The sequence below is a fragment of the Bacillus rossius genome, chromosome 12 (assembly GCF_032445375.1).
Source record: "Bacillus rossius redtenbacheri isolate Brsri chromosome 12, Brsri_v3, whole genome shotgun sequence".
In the NCBI taxonomy this organism is placed as follows: Eukaryota; Metazoa; Arthropoda; class Insecta; order Phasmatodea; family Bacillidae; genus Bacillus; species Bacillus rossius.
Window position 1 is genome coordinate 26,685,584 of NC_086339.1, and position 20,015 is coordinate 26,705,598.

The following is a 20,015-nucleotide window of genomic DNA, read 5'->3' on the forward strand; positions in this document are numbered from 1 at the left end:
CCCTTCCCCCCCCCCCCCCCCTCACCCCACCATCTCACCGAAAAAAAAGCTTCCCGTGGGTCTGGGTGGCGCAGTCCGTTGACGACGGAAACATCACCCGATGATTGATTCGCGTGGCAGACCCAGAGCGCGTCCGACGAGTTGCGGCGATAACCCATTCCAGTCTACTTGGTCGGGGGGAAAATAAATAAATAAATAAATAAATAAATAAAAATAAAAGGGTTACATGACCGTCAAGTGACCTACAAGTTCAATTTCACACTTTAATGATCTTATTGAAAAATAAAACAAGATATTCAACTTATTCACTTGACATATGAAACTAAATTATGAAGATAAAAAAAAATAGAGGGATGTTCACAATTGTAGTAAACATGGCAACTACAAACCGGTGAAGAGACCTACAGCTGTATCCATCTCTCTCTGTATTAAGCTACGGCCTGACAGGGTGTTATCTTCGCGCGATGCGTCACAGTCCTCACTTGGCGTAACGAATTATTTGATCCTTTAGCTATCCAGTGGTGTGATTAAATTTTGGATGGTGGTGATAGATATGTAGCTGCAACACCAAACTGTAATCCCCCCGATTTTGTTATCATTAGGTTTTTTTTTTCAGTTGCTTCCCACTATGGAAGCAATTTTAGAGACGTATCCACGTCAAAAAAGACAGTTCGTATCGCAAAATGTGAGTTACGTAAGGGAGTGGCTCTACCCGAGGCGTGACTTTTGCGCATCAATAGTTCGAGGCTTCGTGCGGTCCAAGAATTGATACCAAAAATAGCGCTACCGCCGCTCACTTTTCATTACGCTCAACTACCGCCCGCGCCGTCCGTAAATCAAAGCCGCGATGCGGCGCAACCCGGAGGGCAGCTGTAATTCGAGGTGGATCCATATTTACGAGGCGTGCCCGCTAACGTAATTATGCAAATGCGTCCACCTGAAAACGGAATCTATGGCCTCGTTGCGGTTCCATGTGCGAGGCAGCGGATAAGAGGCCCGTAAACTTTCTGCCCCCAGAAAGAGGAGTGACCACACTGCGCAATACTTCATTCAAATGTTTATTAATATTCTTTTTTCGAGAAGGGCTGCTCGGATAAATACAGTCCGGCGTAAGCATTTTTTTTTCCAGGTGATATTTCATTTGAAGCACGCGTGTTTATGGCGTAGTAAATAACAAAAATTCGCATGCTGCGGCCCCGCAATCAAATAGCAGTGTTTCATGTCGCTGTCATCGTCTGGTTGTTCGTACATTTTATTTCTACCTTTCCCTTAATTAAACGTGGAAATTAATTTTGGGGGAAAGTATCCAGTAAAAATAGGCTGCAAAGCTTTTATATATTTGAATGGGATTATTATTTAACAGTGGCAGTACTAACAATAATTTTCCTTAGATCATAAGATTGTGCTTAAAGGCCAAATTTTCTCATCTAACACTAGCTACAACCATTATGTTTTTAAAAATTAAATTCTGTATGTTTTCAGATAACCCAGTATTTATAAAGATTTCCTTAATTGTATTTCCACTGGACTAGACACTATGCATTTTTTTTACTAGTGCGGTGGAATGAGAAGTGCGACGCTCTCTGGTGCTTCTGTTTCAGTGTCACCTCCGAAAGCTAAACACTGATACGCAATCCTTATCATTATTATGACGTGGAAATGAAAATTAAGGTGTAATAATGCATGTACCTCTATTGCTTTACAGATTATGTACCAGGTGTTTCTTGCTTAAAAATTATTCTGAAAAAATTTAATGTTTCCATCTATTTTCATTCTCTAAAAATTAGAGTTTTAAAAGTAATCGGGAAACAGAACGGCCGTTGTCACCTTCATATGTTGTCAAATGTTTTTCGTAAACCGACACCACTCGGGTATCTCAACCATTTTCTTATGGGATGGGTTTTTCTGAATTCGTGTACACCGTACATGTGCCCAGGTAGGCGGCATTATCTATACGCATTAATAAGCTACAAATAAGTAACGGAATTCCCCATGAATTCACAGTATCTCTCCTATATTTCTCGAGGAAAAGCAAAATTTACAGGATATTCAAGGTTTTTAATGTAAATACTCCCATAAAACGTAATTTATACTATTATTACAAAAATATTGTGAGTTTGCTATTTATTTCTTTTTTTAAAAAGTATTCTCGAAAACTGCTGGAAAATAAAATATTTAACTTCTGCAAAGCTACGTTATTCCAGAGACACATAATTATTTTTGACTTTAAATAAATCATTTTCCGTTAGATAAATATAAGACAGCTTAATTCAGAATAAAAACTGAAAAAGAAAACATATTTTCCTTTTTTTTTTGTTTTCGTTGAGTGAACTGTTACAAATTAACGAACATAGTGGTTACCTTATTACTATTTACGGTAACATGCGACAATAGCAATAGTTATACGTGTTTTCTTACTTCCTTTGTTTAAAACTTAAGTGAATATTTCGTTTGTTTGGTTTTGTGCCCATACATGGTAACGATACTGCGGATGCAAGCTATTCACAATTCTTCCTGACAAAACGTAAATCGGACCCGTCGAAGATTGGGTACCACACACAGCCTTGTGAATAGTAACTTCCATTTTAAGTATCTATCTTTTTTTACAGTTATAGCGCCGAGGAACGTATACGCATTTACTTTCTCAGTGGCTCCAATCTTCAGCTGGGCGAACGGAGAGGGGCAACAAAACAGGCAAAGCGAAAGAGAGAGAAGAGGAAGGGAGAAACCCCCGACGGCGCAACACAAATGAGTCTCGATAAAAGAGGATCGTGGGGAAGGTCGAATGGGGGAGAGACGCGTGATTAGCGGAGAATGCCCGCCAGAGGCACGCAGTGCTTACAGACCCGTGCGGCGAATGACCAAACACTGGGAACCCGCCGATAGGGAACTCCAGGCGTTCAGATGCCCCCCCCCCCCCATTTTAATCCCCCATTCCTTATCTGCCCACCCCTCAACCGCATTTGACCGTCCCAGAGTACCCGACCGAGACCCACGCTCTACTCCCCCCAAGGATAAGAACGATTGATCCCTGGCCACGGTACAGCCTCGCCAGGATATCCTTCTCCAGTTCAGCGCTTCGCAAAGGAAGATGATGGAAACAATTTCTTCACATCACTCATTATTAGGGGCAGGCATTTATTCGCGAATAAATATGAACGCATATTAGACTGCAAACAAGGTATACCCCCCACCAGCAGTTTCTTCCTTGTGATTTTAGGCCGTTTGCGAGAGAAGCCATTGCCTTGTTTGACCGAGCCACTCAGGACGTGTTTGCTTTCGCACTGAATTACTGTGATTGGTGTTGTATCATTCGACATGTACCTGAAAGAACTTAAAAAAATCACGAAACACGGACGGTGCTACAGAGTTTTAACTTATAACTAGTGTCGGAATATTTTCGCGAAATATGCATGGCCCTACTCATTATTTAGCGAGCAAAAATTCTAGAATTAGTATTGAAATTTTTGTTCGCCACAATTGTAGTACTGATGAAATAATTTATTCCAAACATTCATTTCACATTCACGATTATGATCTATCATTTTAAACGAATTGTAACATATTTTACTTCGTAATCTTTATCCGGAACCTCTAAACTTTCCGAACACTTCGTTCATTGCAAATCGAATGATCTTCTCGCAAAGAAGTCGTCCAAATTGAGCCCACCGTTTTGTTTTTCGGATATTGTATTTTCTAATTCGTACATATTGACTATTAAAATCAGTTTAATAAACTGTCATATTGCTAAACAAAGGAAATAATTTTAAAAAAAATTGTATTTGTTTTTTTTTTAAGTAACACATTAGACAATATTAGAATTATTAGTTTAAAAAATAATCATAATTAAGTTAAATAACTTTTGTAAGAGAAAATATTTTACAGCACAATGTATTATTTGAGAACTATAAACTATTGGGAGCTGAGGGTGGAATTATTTAATTTTTTTAAATAAAATGTAGGCAGAAAATTTACAAAAATTACTTTTAATGGATGGGAATGAAGGGTGAAATGATTTTCAGGGATAAGAAAGGTGTAAAGGTTGTTTTTTATATAAATCTAATTGCAAACAGTGATTTCTTCGTGTTTTTTATTTCAATCACATGCAGGGAACAATTAATTTTTGTCAAGTGTAAAACATTTCATCAGGAAGTAACAAAATTTAAGGGGTAGGAACGGCCGTTAATCGACATATTTTGATAGTGTTCTCTTTTTTTCCGAAACAGACATAGATAGTAATTTTATTTTATTTTATTTGTCAGTGTGACAAATTTCATACGGAAGTAACAAAATTCTTCTTCATGGGTATGGGAAAGGGGTAGCTATATGGTGGTAATTCTACTTTATAGAATTTAAAAGAGGGATGGAGTTGTTTTTGTGAAATCCCTCGTAGATAGTGATCTTTTTTTTTTACTAAATCAGTAGTAGGGGGTAATATTCCTCTTTTTTGAACTCAGTTCTGCAAAATGTTATCAAGAAGAACCAAATTTCTACTTTATAGGGTGGGAAAGTGGGAGTGGAAATTGTTTTTCGAAAAATTATTAGACTTGTGACTTTTCTTTGAAGGTCAAGTGTGCATCAAATCAGGGTACTTGTATTGGAAACCACGCATTTATCAGCTAAGCTAAACAAACTCGTCGCTGAATTGTGGAGAATATTGGTTAATCAAAAACCTTTTTATCCCAGAATTATAGCGTATTTTCAAAGTTGGATCTGTTTCTTTTGTAACTTTTAAATTTTATTAAATCTATAGAAGGATATTTTCGTTACCTAAAATATTTATTTGCCACGCCAACATGCTTGGTATGAACCGCGATGTTCTTGCAAACGAATATTATACACGTTAATTCCGAGACATGTGGTCGGCTATATGCCGATCGTGTCGACATCGGCGATTCCACGCATGCGCGTTCGAAATCAAACTGTTATTTTCCGCAGTATGGAACAGGCTCAGTTTGTTCGTTGCATTTCCATCGCGTACTAAAATTTCACCCTCAGCACGCCTAAAGAAGTATTCCTTCAAAATTTATGTTCCGAGGATAGTGTTTTAAATTACTGAGTTCGTTCTTCTACCTAATAACGACCTTTAAATAACACTCCTATTTATCATAAAAATAATAGTGTGCATTGTCTTATTGTATAAAATATTGCTGCCTTCCAATGTTATTGATATTTGAAGCTGTTTTATTGACGTTTACGACGTAATGAACCAAATCATTTGCTCAAACTGCAAAGGACACGCCGTTTTCGGCGCAAATGGCAATGCCAGTAAGTTGACAATTATTCGTCCACGTGTATGTTAACAAATACTTTAAATAACTTATCCTAGTAATATTTCAGCTCTGAATATTGTTAATGAAATCACAATATATATGTGCACAATCGGGTACCTGCCTAAGATTATACTGTCATGTCTCATCAAAAGAGTGAAAGGAAAATTAATTTACAATTAGGTATTGTGACACAGGTTCCAATACTCGCTAAAGTCGTGAAACTGAAATGCCGAACGGGCTAGCATCACTCGTCACCAGCGGCTGATAGTAACTAGCCACGCTTGCCTTGCGACCTGCGGCTCGGCAGACGAGTAGAAGAGACTGGTTCGGAGCACCCGATGCTACTCGCTCCTCCGGAAAGTCACGCAGCGAGTGGGTAGCGAGTTGACGGATCCTCCGCAAACTCGCTGGGCACTCGTCCGGTGTCGTTCCGCGATGAATTTTGCCTCTGGTGGGCTTAACTGTAGACATGACATTAGTAGGGGACCTGTTTACATTAATCCCCCTTAAAAATTCATCATAGCACATGGTGTAGTCTCCATCAACCATATACGCACATCGGTACTCCACTGATAACAAGAGTTCAGTACATGTTTCCCTTGAGTGTGCCATGATACGTATCCAAGTATTCTATCGTACACACAAATGTGCACTTTAGAATTTCACCGGAAAAAAAATGTCATTTGCATGTTTGCCCCTTCATGCTAGGGGCCGCTTCAGTATAGTCGTGTTTTCGAAAAACGTAACCGTAAGTGTGGTTTACGTAAGCCACGTAAACCAACGTATCTCTGTTGTCTCCTCCGATAAAAGTCTGTCCAAAACAACGGATGAACACCACAGCCACCCATACCGACCGCCGACAAGCTCAACGACCAGGCAACGCATTAGTCGTCGTAAGCCAACCACGAAATATCCTAACTCAACCACGTAGTTGCATGTCATAATTTTACAAATACAAAACGACTCTCGTCCAGAGTTAAATGTCCGTTCGGGACTTTGAATATTTTCCAGCTATGGCTGCGGGACTATCACCTGAAAATATTGACACCAAGTCGATTTCCTTACAGAAGTCCAGAATGGAGTTAAATTTCTGGCTAATATACAAATGGGCAATGGCAATGATGGGCAGCGTGACGTTCTTCATGGTCGGAGCGTTTCGATGCAGTACCTGTCCACTTGAGATAAGTTAGAGGAATGTGCTTCACCCCATAACAATGTATTTAAATGAACTAGTAACAAAATATCGAACCATAATATTTCTTAGTGACTGACTCCAAATTATATAGACGAACCAAACTCCATCAGATATATGTACGCCGTTTAGTAATACATTCTAAATATTTCTACCACCAACTATACATATTTTGTTTATGCATGGGTGGTTAAGAGAAATCTTAGATTCACTTCCCTAAAGTAAAATTCTAAGATATTCCTTGTTCGTGCACAGTGTATTTTATGTTTTGAATTGTTTTTGCTGTTAAAAAATTTAAAAAATCAGCTAATGATACAGTTTCAAAAAAAAATCGTAAAATTGTTGTAAAGTAATATAATACTCGCAAAAATCCCTTTTTTTCAGGTAGGGCGGTTTTCGATCGTCTAATTTATTGTAGTCTATATTAAAAAAATTAACTCTTTCAGTGACATTTAGAACACTGTAAAATATAGAATATTTATATATTCTCAAAATATATATATATATATATTTTTTTTTAACATGTATTGGAAGATTAAAAATTCAGGACGGAACGGAAAAGAGTGGTTAGTCGCGTCTGACGATGCCACTGTACGATGTTGTTGTTGTTGTTGTTCCACCAGGAGCAGAAAGCAAGATGTCGGATGTGGAAGACAGACCCTACTCGAGTGTAACTGTCATAGTGGCTCCACCAGGAGAGCACAGCAAGCAGTCGGACTTGGATGGCCCTGCCCAAGTCGGCACTGCTGTACGGCACTGGGAGTTATCACAGTGGTTGTTAGCCCAGGAGCCGTCAGCGTGGCCTGCCCTACTCAGTATCACTGCACGAGAAGCTCACGAAGTTTCGGTTCCCTGCAAGAATTTCAGAAGATTTCCGAAATTTTGCGTTTTGGTATTAACGCCACTTCAGCCGCTAAATCATAAGTTTCCAATGAAAAACAAGCATGTTGTGACTGACCTAACCTAACCTAACCTAACCCTTCGATTTTTTTTAAATTTCAATTTTTGAGAGAAATCCGAAGTTGCACGAACGTGGTAGAGAACCGAAACTACGTCAGTTGTAGGCTTCCCATCGCTGCGCGGCACCGAGTGTTATTGTTGTTGTCGTTGCGCCAGGGGTGGACAGCAAGCCGTCGGACGTGGACGGGCTGCCCTACTCGACGCTGCTGTACGGCAACGGGCCGGGCCACGCGCAGCCGCGCGCCGCGCCCTCCAACTACAGCTCGGAGGCGGAGGAGAAGAACTCGGTGCACGGGTCGGCGGTGCCGCGCCAGTGGGCCACGCACGGCGGCGAGGACGTGCCGGTGTACGCGCAGGGACCGCTCGCCTCCGGTGAGTGCGACCCTCATTACCACCTTTGAATATATATACTGTATAGAAGTCGCCAGCCCAGGTTAACATTTCTAATACGGTTTTGAGGTTGTTGGTTAATTCACCGCAGCAATCGCCACCATCTCTAGGGCATCGACTTGTGGTGGTCCCTAGTGGACAAGTGTCGAACTTTTCAAACACCCCTTCCCCCTCCTGTTGAACGACCTTGAGCTGCAGTGAATGTTTGATGGGTGGTGCGGGGAATGACAGCGGGCGACAGAGCTGCCCTCTAACGTGTAAATAACAACTAAGACGATGCATGACGTTACGGCAGCGCACTGCAGCGGTGAAGTTCCGAAGCTGCTCATCATACGCTTCTGAAAAACGTAGAGTAAATCCTATCCACTCGCGACTTCTATACAGTATATATGTTCAAAGATACCACACAGGCAAACACATGGAGATCGAATAAAAGACTTAAATAGGAAATTTAGAAAAATTAATAATGGGAGAGTTAAAAAATGTGAGTAAAAAGACAAAAGAAGTAAATAATAAAATGGGAAGGAAAGGTAAAATATTAAAAAAGATATTGAAAACAAATATAAAAAAGATTGAAAGTGAAAAATAGCTTTAAAACTATAAATGAATTTGTGAAGTATGAAAAAAAAATTGATAAATACAAAAAAGGGAGGGAGTTGCAGGTGAGGGAAATTAGGTGAGGGAGTTTAAGGTAAAGGAGTTTCAGGTAAAGGAGTTTTAGGTGAGGGAGTTTCGGGTGAGGGAGTTTCGGGTGAGGGAGTTTCGGGTGAGGGAGTTTTAAGAGAGTTTCGGGCGAGGGAGCTGAGAGAATTTAGTTTCAAGTGAGGTGTTTTTAGTAAGAATATGAGAAAAAAAAGTATTTGGCAAGAGAGTTATTATGAAAGCGACATCTTAAAATATAACTATTTAAAAAGATAAAAGTAGATGCCAATAAAATAAAATATTTTTATAATCAGAGCAGTTAAAAGTGGAGCAGTCGTGTTTAGTTGGTCAGATCACTCGCATCCCCTATGTTATTGGATGCATAAAAAAATTATGTCATGTTCTTATGTCATTGCTTGATTCAACCGTATATCTTAGAGAAACCACAAGAATAACAATAAAGACGAATTCACAAACACACAGAAAGCAAAACAAAATCAGCCTATGTCAAATATTAAACACACAGAGCACAGAAACTTTCGCGGATGGAAGTATATATATATATATATATATATATATATATATATATATATATATATATATATATATTATCACAGCAGCGATAAACAGTGGGCTGACAACGATGATACAGTTTTAACATCAGAAAATATAAACAGCCACCCTGAATACTGAACGATATACAGACGATTATTCAAAACATATAATCTGTGCAACACAGCTACGCATAGGTGAACATAGCGATGAATATAAACAAATATTAAATACAACACGACAACGGCACAGCCGACAACAGTAGGTTTTCCGAGACAAACGTGTGCGATGTTTTGGGAACTAACATCTGTTCCCCTCATTTGACAGAATATCTGTTCGTCTGTAAAGTCGTTGTGTTTAGAATATTTGTTTAGTTTCATTGTTTGGGTTTGCCTGTGCGTGTTCTCCAAATTATCTATTTTTTGTCATCTTTGGGTTGAACTGATTGTCGCTATGTTTTCCAAAGTTGCTGCTTGTCTGTGTTTTCCGTTCTTGTTAGTCATTGTCAGCCCACTGTTAGTCTGTGCTGTAAAATGAGTTGTTTTTTTTTCGGCTTAGACCCGTCTACTAAATTCATTGTGCTGTTTAACAAATGATATCGGTGGATTTAGCTTCTTTCATGTGTGTTCGTGTGCTCATCTTTCTTTGCTTAAACATTTTGTTCCTCTATGACATAAAATAACGAAACTCTAAGAAAAAAAATTAATCGGTTGTCCCCATGGCAAGAATAATTCAATAAAAAATATCAGGTTTCGATTACAGACCGGGATGAACTTGGGTTTTCCACAGTTGGAAAACGTGGCGGATTTTGCCATTAGCTGGGTACTCGTAAGATGAGTCTTGCCAGTGATAAGGATCGAAACTCTGACCCTTGAATTTGAGCTTAATGCCAGTTGGTACTCCTGCATCTGCAGAAGAGCCCAAATCCTTTTCTTGTCACACATGAATATTTGTTCGAATCGAAGTAAAATAATTTTGCTGCGTATTTGCGGAAGGTGGTCAGACTTATAAAAAGGAGAATTGAAGTGCAGTTTCATCAGCAACTATATGTGGTTGTTATGTTACATTTATGATTTATTTTCTTGCATATTTGACTTCTAAATGTTTTTTTTTTATATTTGATTATGTTTGGTTGTTAAGTGTTGACTGAGCAGAAAAATAAATTATTGTAGTTAAGAGATTTTAAAACCAGCAATTTCTTCTTTTCGTCAAAAGTCTTATCAGTCAACTACATTTTAAATTGAACGTTGTTTTTTTTTTTTTTTTCAAATAAAATACCCGTGTGACATTCATTTCGTGGAATGCTTTATTATTAACTTATATCCTATCATTTTCTCTAAAACCCGATGTTGACGAGGCGTTAAGCTCCATAAAATACACCCATCTAAAATAGTGAAAGTTTGGAACGGGGAAACAAAAGTAGAAGACTTAAAAAAGGAATGTGAAAGTGTGTTTTAGAAATTAATATTTAAGAGTGTGAGAGTGTGAATATGTAAGATTGATGTAGCGCAAGAGTGAATACGCTAACACGAGAAAGGGAGTAAGTACACATAGTCGTAACAGAGGATGAAATAGCGAGCGAACTAAAATATAATAATTAAAGTGGCAATTTAATTTTGTGTAAAAAAAATCACGTGGACAATTAAAAGAGAGAAAAATAGGCGGTGAATTAACGAGCGAGAAGTAAGAGATAGAGATAATAAGTAAAAAAAAATGTGAGTATGAAAAGGAACGAAAGAGAGAATGTCATTTTTACGAAATATAGGATTAGGAAATTAGAGCTTGCCCTTGAGAGAAAAAAATCCCTTTCGTACAGCTTATAGGCGTAATTAGATTTTGAAGTATATACTTATTCTGGAAATGTACTGTAAAACTTGTAGAACATTTTAAATATTAATTTGCATAACATTTTATATGTTCTCCAACATAACAAAAATATCGATAGAGCATTTTCTCATATTCCTTGCGGCGAACATATTTCGAAAGTTTTTAACTCAATGCGCCCAGTATTGAATAGCTTAGAAATATTTTTCATATTATGCATACTAAGGTAGCAGTGAATTTTTTTTAACCTTCAAACACTTTTGCACTAATGCGTGGGCGTATAAAAATTTACTTTGCACCAAGACTTAATATAATATTAACCTTTTCAAAAAATTCTAATATTTGATAGTAAGGAAGGTTGAATATTTTTTAATTATAAATCGCCCTGTTTTCATTGTAATAGCTCGTCTTATAAAAACGTTTTCCAGCCAAAGATTTTAAATAATTTTTAGGATTTTTAAATAAGTTATAAACGATTTGATTGTATACATAATATTTTTTATGATTTTTTTTCTTACGACCTTTGTTATTTCCACCGCTTGTAGTTACGGTTGGTTACATAAAATTTACTTCAGGAAAAAGTTTTAGACTCAATTTAGTAAGTTAAAATAAATAAGAACGGATTCAATAGTATACATGGTATGGAAGGTTTTTTTTTATATTTTTATTCTAACCCCGGAATTTTTCAACCCCTTGCAGCAATGGCTCGTATTATAAAATATAGTTTCAGAAAATGATTTAGATCTTATAGATTATAAGGGAGCCATGATTTTTTTTTCCTTTAACATCTGTTTCACCTTTTGAAAAATGGTTGTTCGTATCAAAAATTGTTTCAGACAAAAGTTTCGGCTAGAATTTAAAAGGTCTATAAACAATTCGAACGGATTTAATAGCCTGCCTACAAAGGAAATTGTTTTTACCTTACTATAATGGTTGGTCTTATTGAAAATAATTTTGAATGAAAGTTGTAAGTAATATGTAAGGCTTTTAAAATAAATAGGAACAGATATAATAGGAAACAAGTTACGGAAAAAGTGATTTTTTTTTAAATTGTACCCCTGTTTTTTTTTTTTTTTTCTAACCCTTTGGAGTAATGTTTGCCTTATCAAAAAAGATCCAGAAAAATGTTTTAGAAAAAATATAAGAACTACAATTTTAACGAATTCGATGGTGTGCTAATAATAGTTTTTTTTTTTTTTTTGCTTCTAAACCTTGTTTATTCCACCCTTTACAGTTCTGGTAGGTAGTATCAAAAAAGTGTTTAGACTAAAGTTTTTGGTATTACTCCTACGAGTCATTTTATGTTTTAGCGGATGTGATATTCATCATTATGGGAAGTTAAGTATTCTTCTGTTTTTCAAAAAATATTTCCTATTCCTACCCCTTTGTTGGAATTTCGCCCATTAGCGTACTTGACCGAGATTTTTCATTTTCATTTTATTTATCATTTTGGAAGTTATTTGTGTAAATTTATAGGGGTTTAATGAAATAAAAATGTGATTGATATAAATATATAAACATAAACTTTTGAGTTGACGATGATTTAGTATTTATGGAACATGAAATGAAAAATTATATAAACATTTTCCGGAAGTTTTCGAAATCTACCTCAAATGTAAAACGTTGAGTGAAATAAAAAAACATTTTTAACATAGGTAGCCCTACAATCTGTCATTGAAAGACTGGATGATTTAAAACAAAAATAAAATTTATAGTTTTTTTTTTAAATATTATTATGTCTGTTAATGACAACAACCACTTTTCTGTTTACAACTACAGGCTCTTTCAACAGATTTTCCTATGCCTTACGCAAGTTTTCGTGACGTAAACTTTTTATTTTCGGCTCGAATGTTCTCAAATTATTCTTGAACTGTTTGAAATTATTTACGTTAACTAGTTCTTTCAAATAGCCCCACAAAAGGAAGTATAGTGCCGTTAATTCAAGTAAACGCAAAGGCCAAACAACTTAAGCAATATTTTTTTTTAAATACTTCAATCAACGAAAATTTCTCGCATGAGGTCCATCTTCGTAGAATGTGAATTTAAAACTACACCACATTTTAGTATACGAGATAGTCGTCAACAGTTAATACGAATACTTACTTTATGATAAATTAAACTTCACAATACTTAAATAATACACTGTAAAGGAATACGTTCTCTGAAACTAAAACTATGTAAAATTTAATATGTTTTGCATCTATTGATTTTAAATAAACAGGTTACTTAAAACAGGACGAAACCAATGTAAGCGAAAAGGAGCGTGTAAATTTTATACGACACTCACAAACTGGCTTCAATCGCACAGGATTTTCTGAAGTATTGGTTTCTCCAGCAGGTTTCACTGGTAGTGTTACTTTATAAAACTTTTCAAGGTATAAAATAATAAAAATAAATATTAACGTTAAAAATACATTACTCGCGTTGGGTTAATAAAACCTTTTACAATCCAGCTTATTAAAAACAATGTGTTTTGGTTTAACCATCACCACGTTTAGTCTACTTATTATTTGTTAGCAATCCCACATATAATTAACAATCGCATAGCGACATATTGGTTTCTAATGAAGTCATTAAATTACATACCGTACAAATAACTCTTGTATACAAATACAGATTACGCGAACGTATTGTGCTATTGCGAGAATAGCAAATGAGGGGAGAGAACGAAGTGGTTAATAATTTACTTAAAATGGTATTTGCAGAAGTAGATCATGATATACTTTATACTGGCAAACGCTAAAATAGGTACAAAAGGTACAAACAAAAATTATCAGGTGCAAGAAGAAGTCTTAAAAAAAATTATACCTAACACTTTACACAGAAAGTGAATAAAATAAAACGCTTCTTAAATATTATTTTACAAAGATACATAGAGAACTAAATTGTTGTTGCTTGCATTAGTGAACATCGCGAAAAGTAAAACGTGATAATTCAAAAAATAAATTTGCATGTAAAAGCTCTCTCTAACACTACAGACGCTACGGGTACGCAAACTTAACTTTAGACCTTAAAATTAAGTTCAGGTACACAACAAATGATAATGATATTGTTACGAAGGCGCGAGACCAGACCGCGATGCCAGGTTCGGAGCTGGCTGGCGGTTCCGCACGGCCACTGACGTAACGCGCCATCCATTGACGTAAGACATGCCACGCGCGCCTGGCCGCATTACAAGGGTCGTGGCTAGCACCCCCCCCCCCCCCCTCCTCAATCAACCGACTCTTAGCGCATCTTCCTGTCACGATGCTGTTATCAATCTCTGAGCGACCTTGGAGGAGTCCGCCAGCCGCTGCGTGAACAAGCGACGCTATTCTCGATGTTTCGGGCGTCAGGTCGGCTCGGGATGACGTGACTCGCCACAGCTGCTCTCGTCGGTTCGGGAGAGGCGCCCCTCAGGTACTTACGCAGCGATTCCTGCCTCTGGTGGAGTTTCGCGAGGAGTGCCACGAGAGTTTCGGCTGGGTGGCGCGTGAGTGCGGAGTTCCGAGAGTTCCGCGAGCAAAGGTAAACGTGACATCGGCGGAGAGAGTGAGAGACCCCCTCGAGAGTGGCGCTACGCGGAGTTAGACTGGATCGTGAGAGTGCGGCAACTGAGTGGCGTGAGACTGTGTGTGTGGACAGGCGCAAGGTAAGGGGCGAACCACTGTTGAGCCTAGCTCCAGTGAGGAGTACGAACTGCGGAACTTGACAGTCATTGAGTGACTTGAGAATGGACATTTTTAAGTGCCAGTGATTTTCGATGGGACATTTTTAAGTACAATTATTTTTTTATTAATGTAAATTTTAGTAATTAATCAAATTGTAATAAAACTTAATTGGGCTATCCCTTACGAACCAATTTCTCTCGACATTATAAATCGTAACAATATGTTCTGTATTCAATTATAAGGTCTTCTCTTGTAAATATGTACAATAAAATGTAAAGTTGGAACTAAAACATATATTAAATATAACTCGAAAGTAATTCGTAAAGTAATTTGGTCTAGAGGATTTTTAAGGGAAGCCTATACATACAACATAGGTAAATGAACAATTGAACCCTTGGCATTTAGATATCACCTTGTAGTGTGATGCAATTTTTGCCTATTATTCTCATGTGAATTAAATTGACATCACACTGGCTGATGTTTAGTTAGGTATGAATAAAGATTTCCGTAGATAACGAACATTTTCCATTAAACTTTATCGTTTAAAACTGTTAGCACAATGCAAACACTATACTTTGCCGATGGTTTTGGGTGCACGCCAGCAGATGGGTTCACTCATATCATCATTCATGGCCACATTCAGGGTATAAGTTCACACGTCTACAAGCCTTGTAAATAAAAATTTTAAAAAAAAAATGTCACAAGTTATTACGAACAGGCATTTCACAATAATGTATAAAATTGTCACTAGCAAATAAAAATTTTATATGTGTGTGAAAACTAAAGTAGTTCGTACAATTATAAGTAACAATATTTTGTGACATAACCACTCTTGTAACAATCTTTAAAAACATACCGTATTTAATTAACGTATTGGTAACAGTTGTTATTTTTAGATGCGGCATAGTTTATGTATTAATTATGTTCACCTATACTTTTTATTTAACTCTTAAGGAGGAAAACTAGACCACAAAAATGTTCAATTTAATTTGTAACTGTGACTCCTTTACATTTTGAGGTAGGTAGGAAATTGGTACGAGTAGACAGCAAGTATCGTTTACAAGTTTATTAGCTGAAATTGTCAATAATCCTCAGTTTTTAGTTATTCTACAAGTAAATAACTTTTTTGATTCTAAAAATTCACTTGTCATTAAATTACTTCAAAGGTCTTGATACCCGATCAAAATAAAATTGTGAAATTTTAACACCCATTAATAAAACTAAAAGAATGTTGAAATCCACAGTCACTGCATCTTGACTCAGGAACAACTTGGATCAGGACGATAAGACACAGTCAACCAAGAAATTTAAATATATTATTAAAAAATATTGGTTTTCTAAATTCACAGACATGTAACCAAGGGAATACTGAAGAAAAAAAAATGTGTCAGAAAGGAAATGGCATCATAATTATAATTTTTGTTATATTTTAATTTTTCTAATAATACCATATTGAAATTTTTTTTAGATTAGTATTTAATATTTTATAGGTTTGTATGTGATAATACTGTTACGAACGCGACAGACCAGACCACGATGCCAGCTAAGGAGCTGGATGGCGGCCCTGCAAGGCCACTGGTGTCACGCGCCGTTTCACGTTTCATCCACTGACGTAAGGCATTCCACGTGGGCCTGGCCGGATTACAAGGGTCGTTGTTACCCCCCCCCCCCTCTTCCCCCAGCCATGCCTTGGCGCTGGTATCTATCGCTGAGCAGCCTTGGGAATTCTGCGGGCTGCCGCTCGCAATGGCGTGAACGGCCGCCGACTTTCTGGACTTTTCTGGCTTCTGGTCGGTCCAGGATGACGCGACACGTCACAGCCGCTCTCGTCGGTTCGAGAAGGGCACCACGGGTACTTAAGCAGCGACGCTGGCCTCCGCGGGAGTTCCGCGTGGGTTTCGAGCTAGTTCCGAGAGTTCGAGTGAACGGGAGTGTGACATCGGTGAAGAGAGTGAGAGACTCCCCTCGAGAGTGGTGCGTTGCGGAGTGACGGCATCGAGAGAGTGCGACTGAGTGACGCAAGACTGTGTGTCGACAGGTGTGAGGTAAGGGGCGAACCACTGTTGTGCCTAGTTCCAGTGTGGAGTGCGAACTGTGCAACTTGACAGACATTGAGTGACTTGCGATTAAACATTTTTAAGTGCCAGTGATTGGTGATGGGATATTTTTATCTACAATTATTTATTATTAATGTAAATATTAGTAGGTAATTAATAAAACTGTAATACAATTTAATTGGACTATGCCTTACGAACCCAGTTCTCTCCACATAAGTCGTAACATTTTGGTGTCAAAAGTGTTATAGCCCTATTTAATAGGCTTAAGATTGAATTATTTTAAAACAGAAGAAGAAAAAAAGAGAATTTATATTTTCAAGATTAAAATTAGTGTAATGATCGGTAGTTAGTTTTAAATAGAAGTTAAGTTAGATCAGAGGTGAGATTACAGAGTAAGGACAGAACTGATAGTGACTGAAAATAGTGTATGTAGACAAGGAATATGGCTGCCCACGAACTTAAGAACATAATTGCTTTCTTGATCAAACTGAAGAGTGACCAAGAGGAAATGATTAGTAAAATGGAGTAACCAAGAGATAATGGAGTGTAAGCTTAATGAAATGAAGAGTAGCCAGGATGAAATGAAGAAGGGAGTGAAGGAATTGAATAATAAAATGGAGAGCAACCAAGAGGATATGAAGAATGAAATGAAGAAATTTTAAGAAGAGGTGAATAATGCCCTGAATACTGAGATAGAGAACATCAAGTAGAACCAAGAAGAAATGAAGAAGTTTTATGGAACCCGCATCCAGCTGGTAAAGTGGTAAAGGTAAAGTGCAGAGTTTGGAGAAGCACTTCGCCCATCAGGAACATCAACTTTCCAGGCAGGAACATCAACTAATTCAGCTCGAGCAGGCCACCGAACGGCGAGTAGCAGCTGTAACTGAATAGTGCAGTCGGATGATCAAGGAAGCTACATCTGCTACGAAACGAAATAGTTTTTTTTTTCCGGAGACGTGGATGTGGAATGCGCAATCGGTCACCCACCTTTGATGGGCAATCATCAATCATCATGGGCTGTTTACAGGCGAAAGTTCTTGGCATCTGCTGAAGTGAATGGTTGGGAGGAGGCATAAAAGGCTACGGCACTCGTCTTGGCACAGCGAGGATCTCCACTAGAGCTGCTGCAGACCATACCAGTTACGGACCAGAAAGACTGTGGAGTATTAGTAGATGCCCTTGAGCTTAGATATGGCAACCGACGCATGTGCGCGGTGTATAGAACAGCCCCGAAGACACATCAAAAGCGATATTCCGAAACACTCCGAAAATTCGGAGCCGACATTGAGCGAATCATGCATCTCGCCTACCCAGAAGCACAAACGGAGTTCCGCCAGCAGCTAGCCACCAGTGCTCTGATAGACGGACTCAGTGATGCGGAGGTTCAACAAACTCTTCGGTCGGCCCGCCACAAAAATATCCGCAATGATCTTGTCGCGCCCTGGAAATTGAAGGTGTCTGAATAGCCTCAAGAAATATGAGTATCAGAGCGAGACAGGCTGTGTTAGAAACTTACCACAAAGCGAATGGCCGCTCGAGTGCTAACAAGAGATTTTACTCGGTACACTAAGGAAGCTGTTGAATTGATCGCAGTTTCTGAGAACAATGGGACGACAGTGGTGCTTTGTCTGCAAAGAACTAGGACAGATCCAGGATAGAATGACAATGCTGTAATGCAACTATTGGACAAGAGAACATTCTACGAACTCAGTTCTCCCCACATAGGTCGTAACAATATTTTAATTCTTTAAATATATTTAATAGATTATTTTATGTGGTTTATGTATGTACTAAACTCTGATGTTAAATTGGTACATATAAATCGGTAATAGCTGTAATTTGTTAGTATGTAATTACATGTTTTATTTTGTAGATATTACAAATTAGGCGTTTTTTTATATGGTTCAGTGTAATAGAAGGCGTGCACACCTTAACTGCGTAGTTGAAATAAATAAATAAATAAAACAACTGTATCTTTGTTGTAGAAGTACTACAGTTTTACTTTTGTGAAATGGACCCCTGGCAGGGCCCCTACATGGCCGGTGCTACCGTTGCTATGGCAACAGAGCCCATGGGTCAAGGGGGCCCGCGAAGAAAAGAAAAAAAAACTTAAAACAAAAAAGGAGACAATTTTAAATAAATCATAGAAAACAATTAAACAGTAAGGCCTAAATTCAGTTACCGATGAAATATTACACCAGAGTAATATTATTCGGAACATGCTGTGCGTACAGAACGTGTCTGGATCTACGACTGTGAGTAACAAAACCACCACCAATTGACGTGACACCACGTTGACAGTGCAGAACACTTGCACTCAATTATTTGCCATTATTCAAAATAAATTTACGTTGACAATCGAAACACTGACTTAAAACAATTTTTAAACTGTGCTTTAAAAATAATTGTGAAAAGGTTAAAAAAAAAAAAATTGGTATAACTAAAACAATGTACATAAAAGAAAAAAAACTTTTTTTTTAATCTCTGTTAGAAAAAAAAGGGGGGGTGGGCATCATGACTTCTAGCAACGGGGACCACAATTTTTTTTTTCTGCAACGAGTGCTTCGATTTTAGTTCACGTTGGTGTTCCTTTTTCTTATTACCGCAGTGCTGTTCACCGGCACGTTCGACCAGAGCTACATCCCGCACGCCATCGCCTACGCGGCGTGCCTGGGCGAGCACGCGCAGCGCTGCAGCGGCGGCGGCGCCGACAACTACTCGCTGCCGGCGCACTGCGGCGTCGCGGCGGCGGCGGGGGCGGCGCCCGAGCCCAGCGGCGTGGCGTCCGCGGGCGCCGGCGGCGGCGGGCCGGCCGTGGTCGTGGTGGCCAGCAGCGTCATGGCCGACGACGGCCAGCAGGTGGCGAGGGCCGGCGCGACCTGGTGGGCCGCCGCCGCCTCGACGTCGTCTCCGGTGGCTCTGCTGCTGTACTACTGCCTGGCCGTCACCTAAGTCCTCCGGCGCCGTCCGAGACCACGCTGCGTGGGTGCTTCGTAACTGGCGCGCAGTCTTCTCGTCGTGCGTGGGGCAACTAACTATGTGCGGTAACCGTAACACGACGTGGTGTAACGCAAGTCCCTCGAGTGCTTTCAAGAACCTGTTAACGGGTGTTCCACGCCTGAAGCGTTATTCTGAGAACGCGCGTTTTTAACCGTTTTTAAAAATACGGTTCGAAAACTAAATAGGTGAAACTGAGCTACTCCTCCGCCATCCCGTGGTTTCTTGAACAGTACTACCCGCTTGGATATCTCGAGCAAGGTTTTTAAACTTGAAGATCTGCGCGCTGGATGTTGGGGCCCATTAAAACATTTGCTCTTCATTTCGTGTAACGCAATGACACAAGGCGTGATTCTAGTCGAACGGCCTCCTCTGTGGGTGCTCCGGAATTCAGAACGTTGCTCGAGATAGAACCTGCGCTTGTATCCACAAGTCTTCGACCACGAAGGATAAAGAAACAAGGGGAAAAAAATCGTTG

General features: G+C 38.7%; 1 protein-coding gene across 1 annotated transcript in view; it reads left to right on the forward strand.

Moving 5' to 3' along the window:
• LOC134537276 (alkaline phosphatase, tissue-nonspecific isozyme-like) overlaps window positions 1–19,492 on the forward strand; it is a 440,124-nt gene extending 420,632 nt beyond the window's left edge. Inside the window, exons 9-10 of the mRNA XM_063377549.1 lie at window positions 7,582–7,797; window positions 19,149–19,492. Coding sequence (XP_063233619.1) covers window positions 7,582–7,797; window positions 19,149–19,492 — 560 coding nt within the window. The remainder of the gene's footprint in view (window positions 1–7,581; window positions 7,798–19,148) is intronic.
• Window positions 19,493–20,015: the final 523 nt, after the last annotated feature.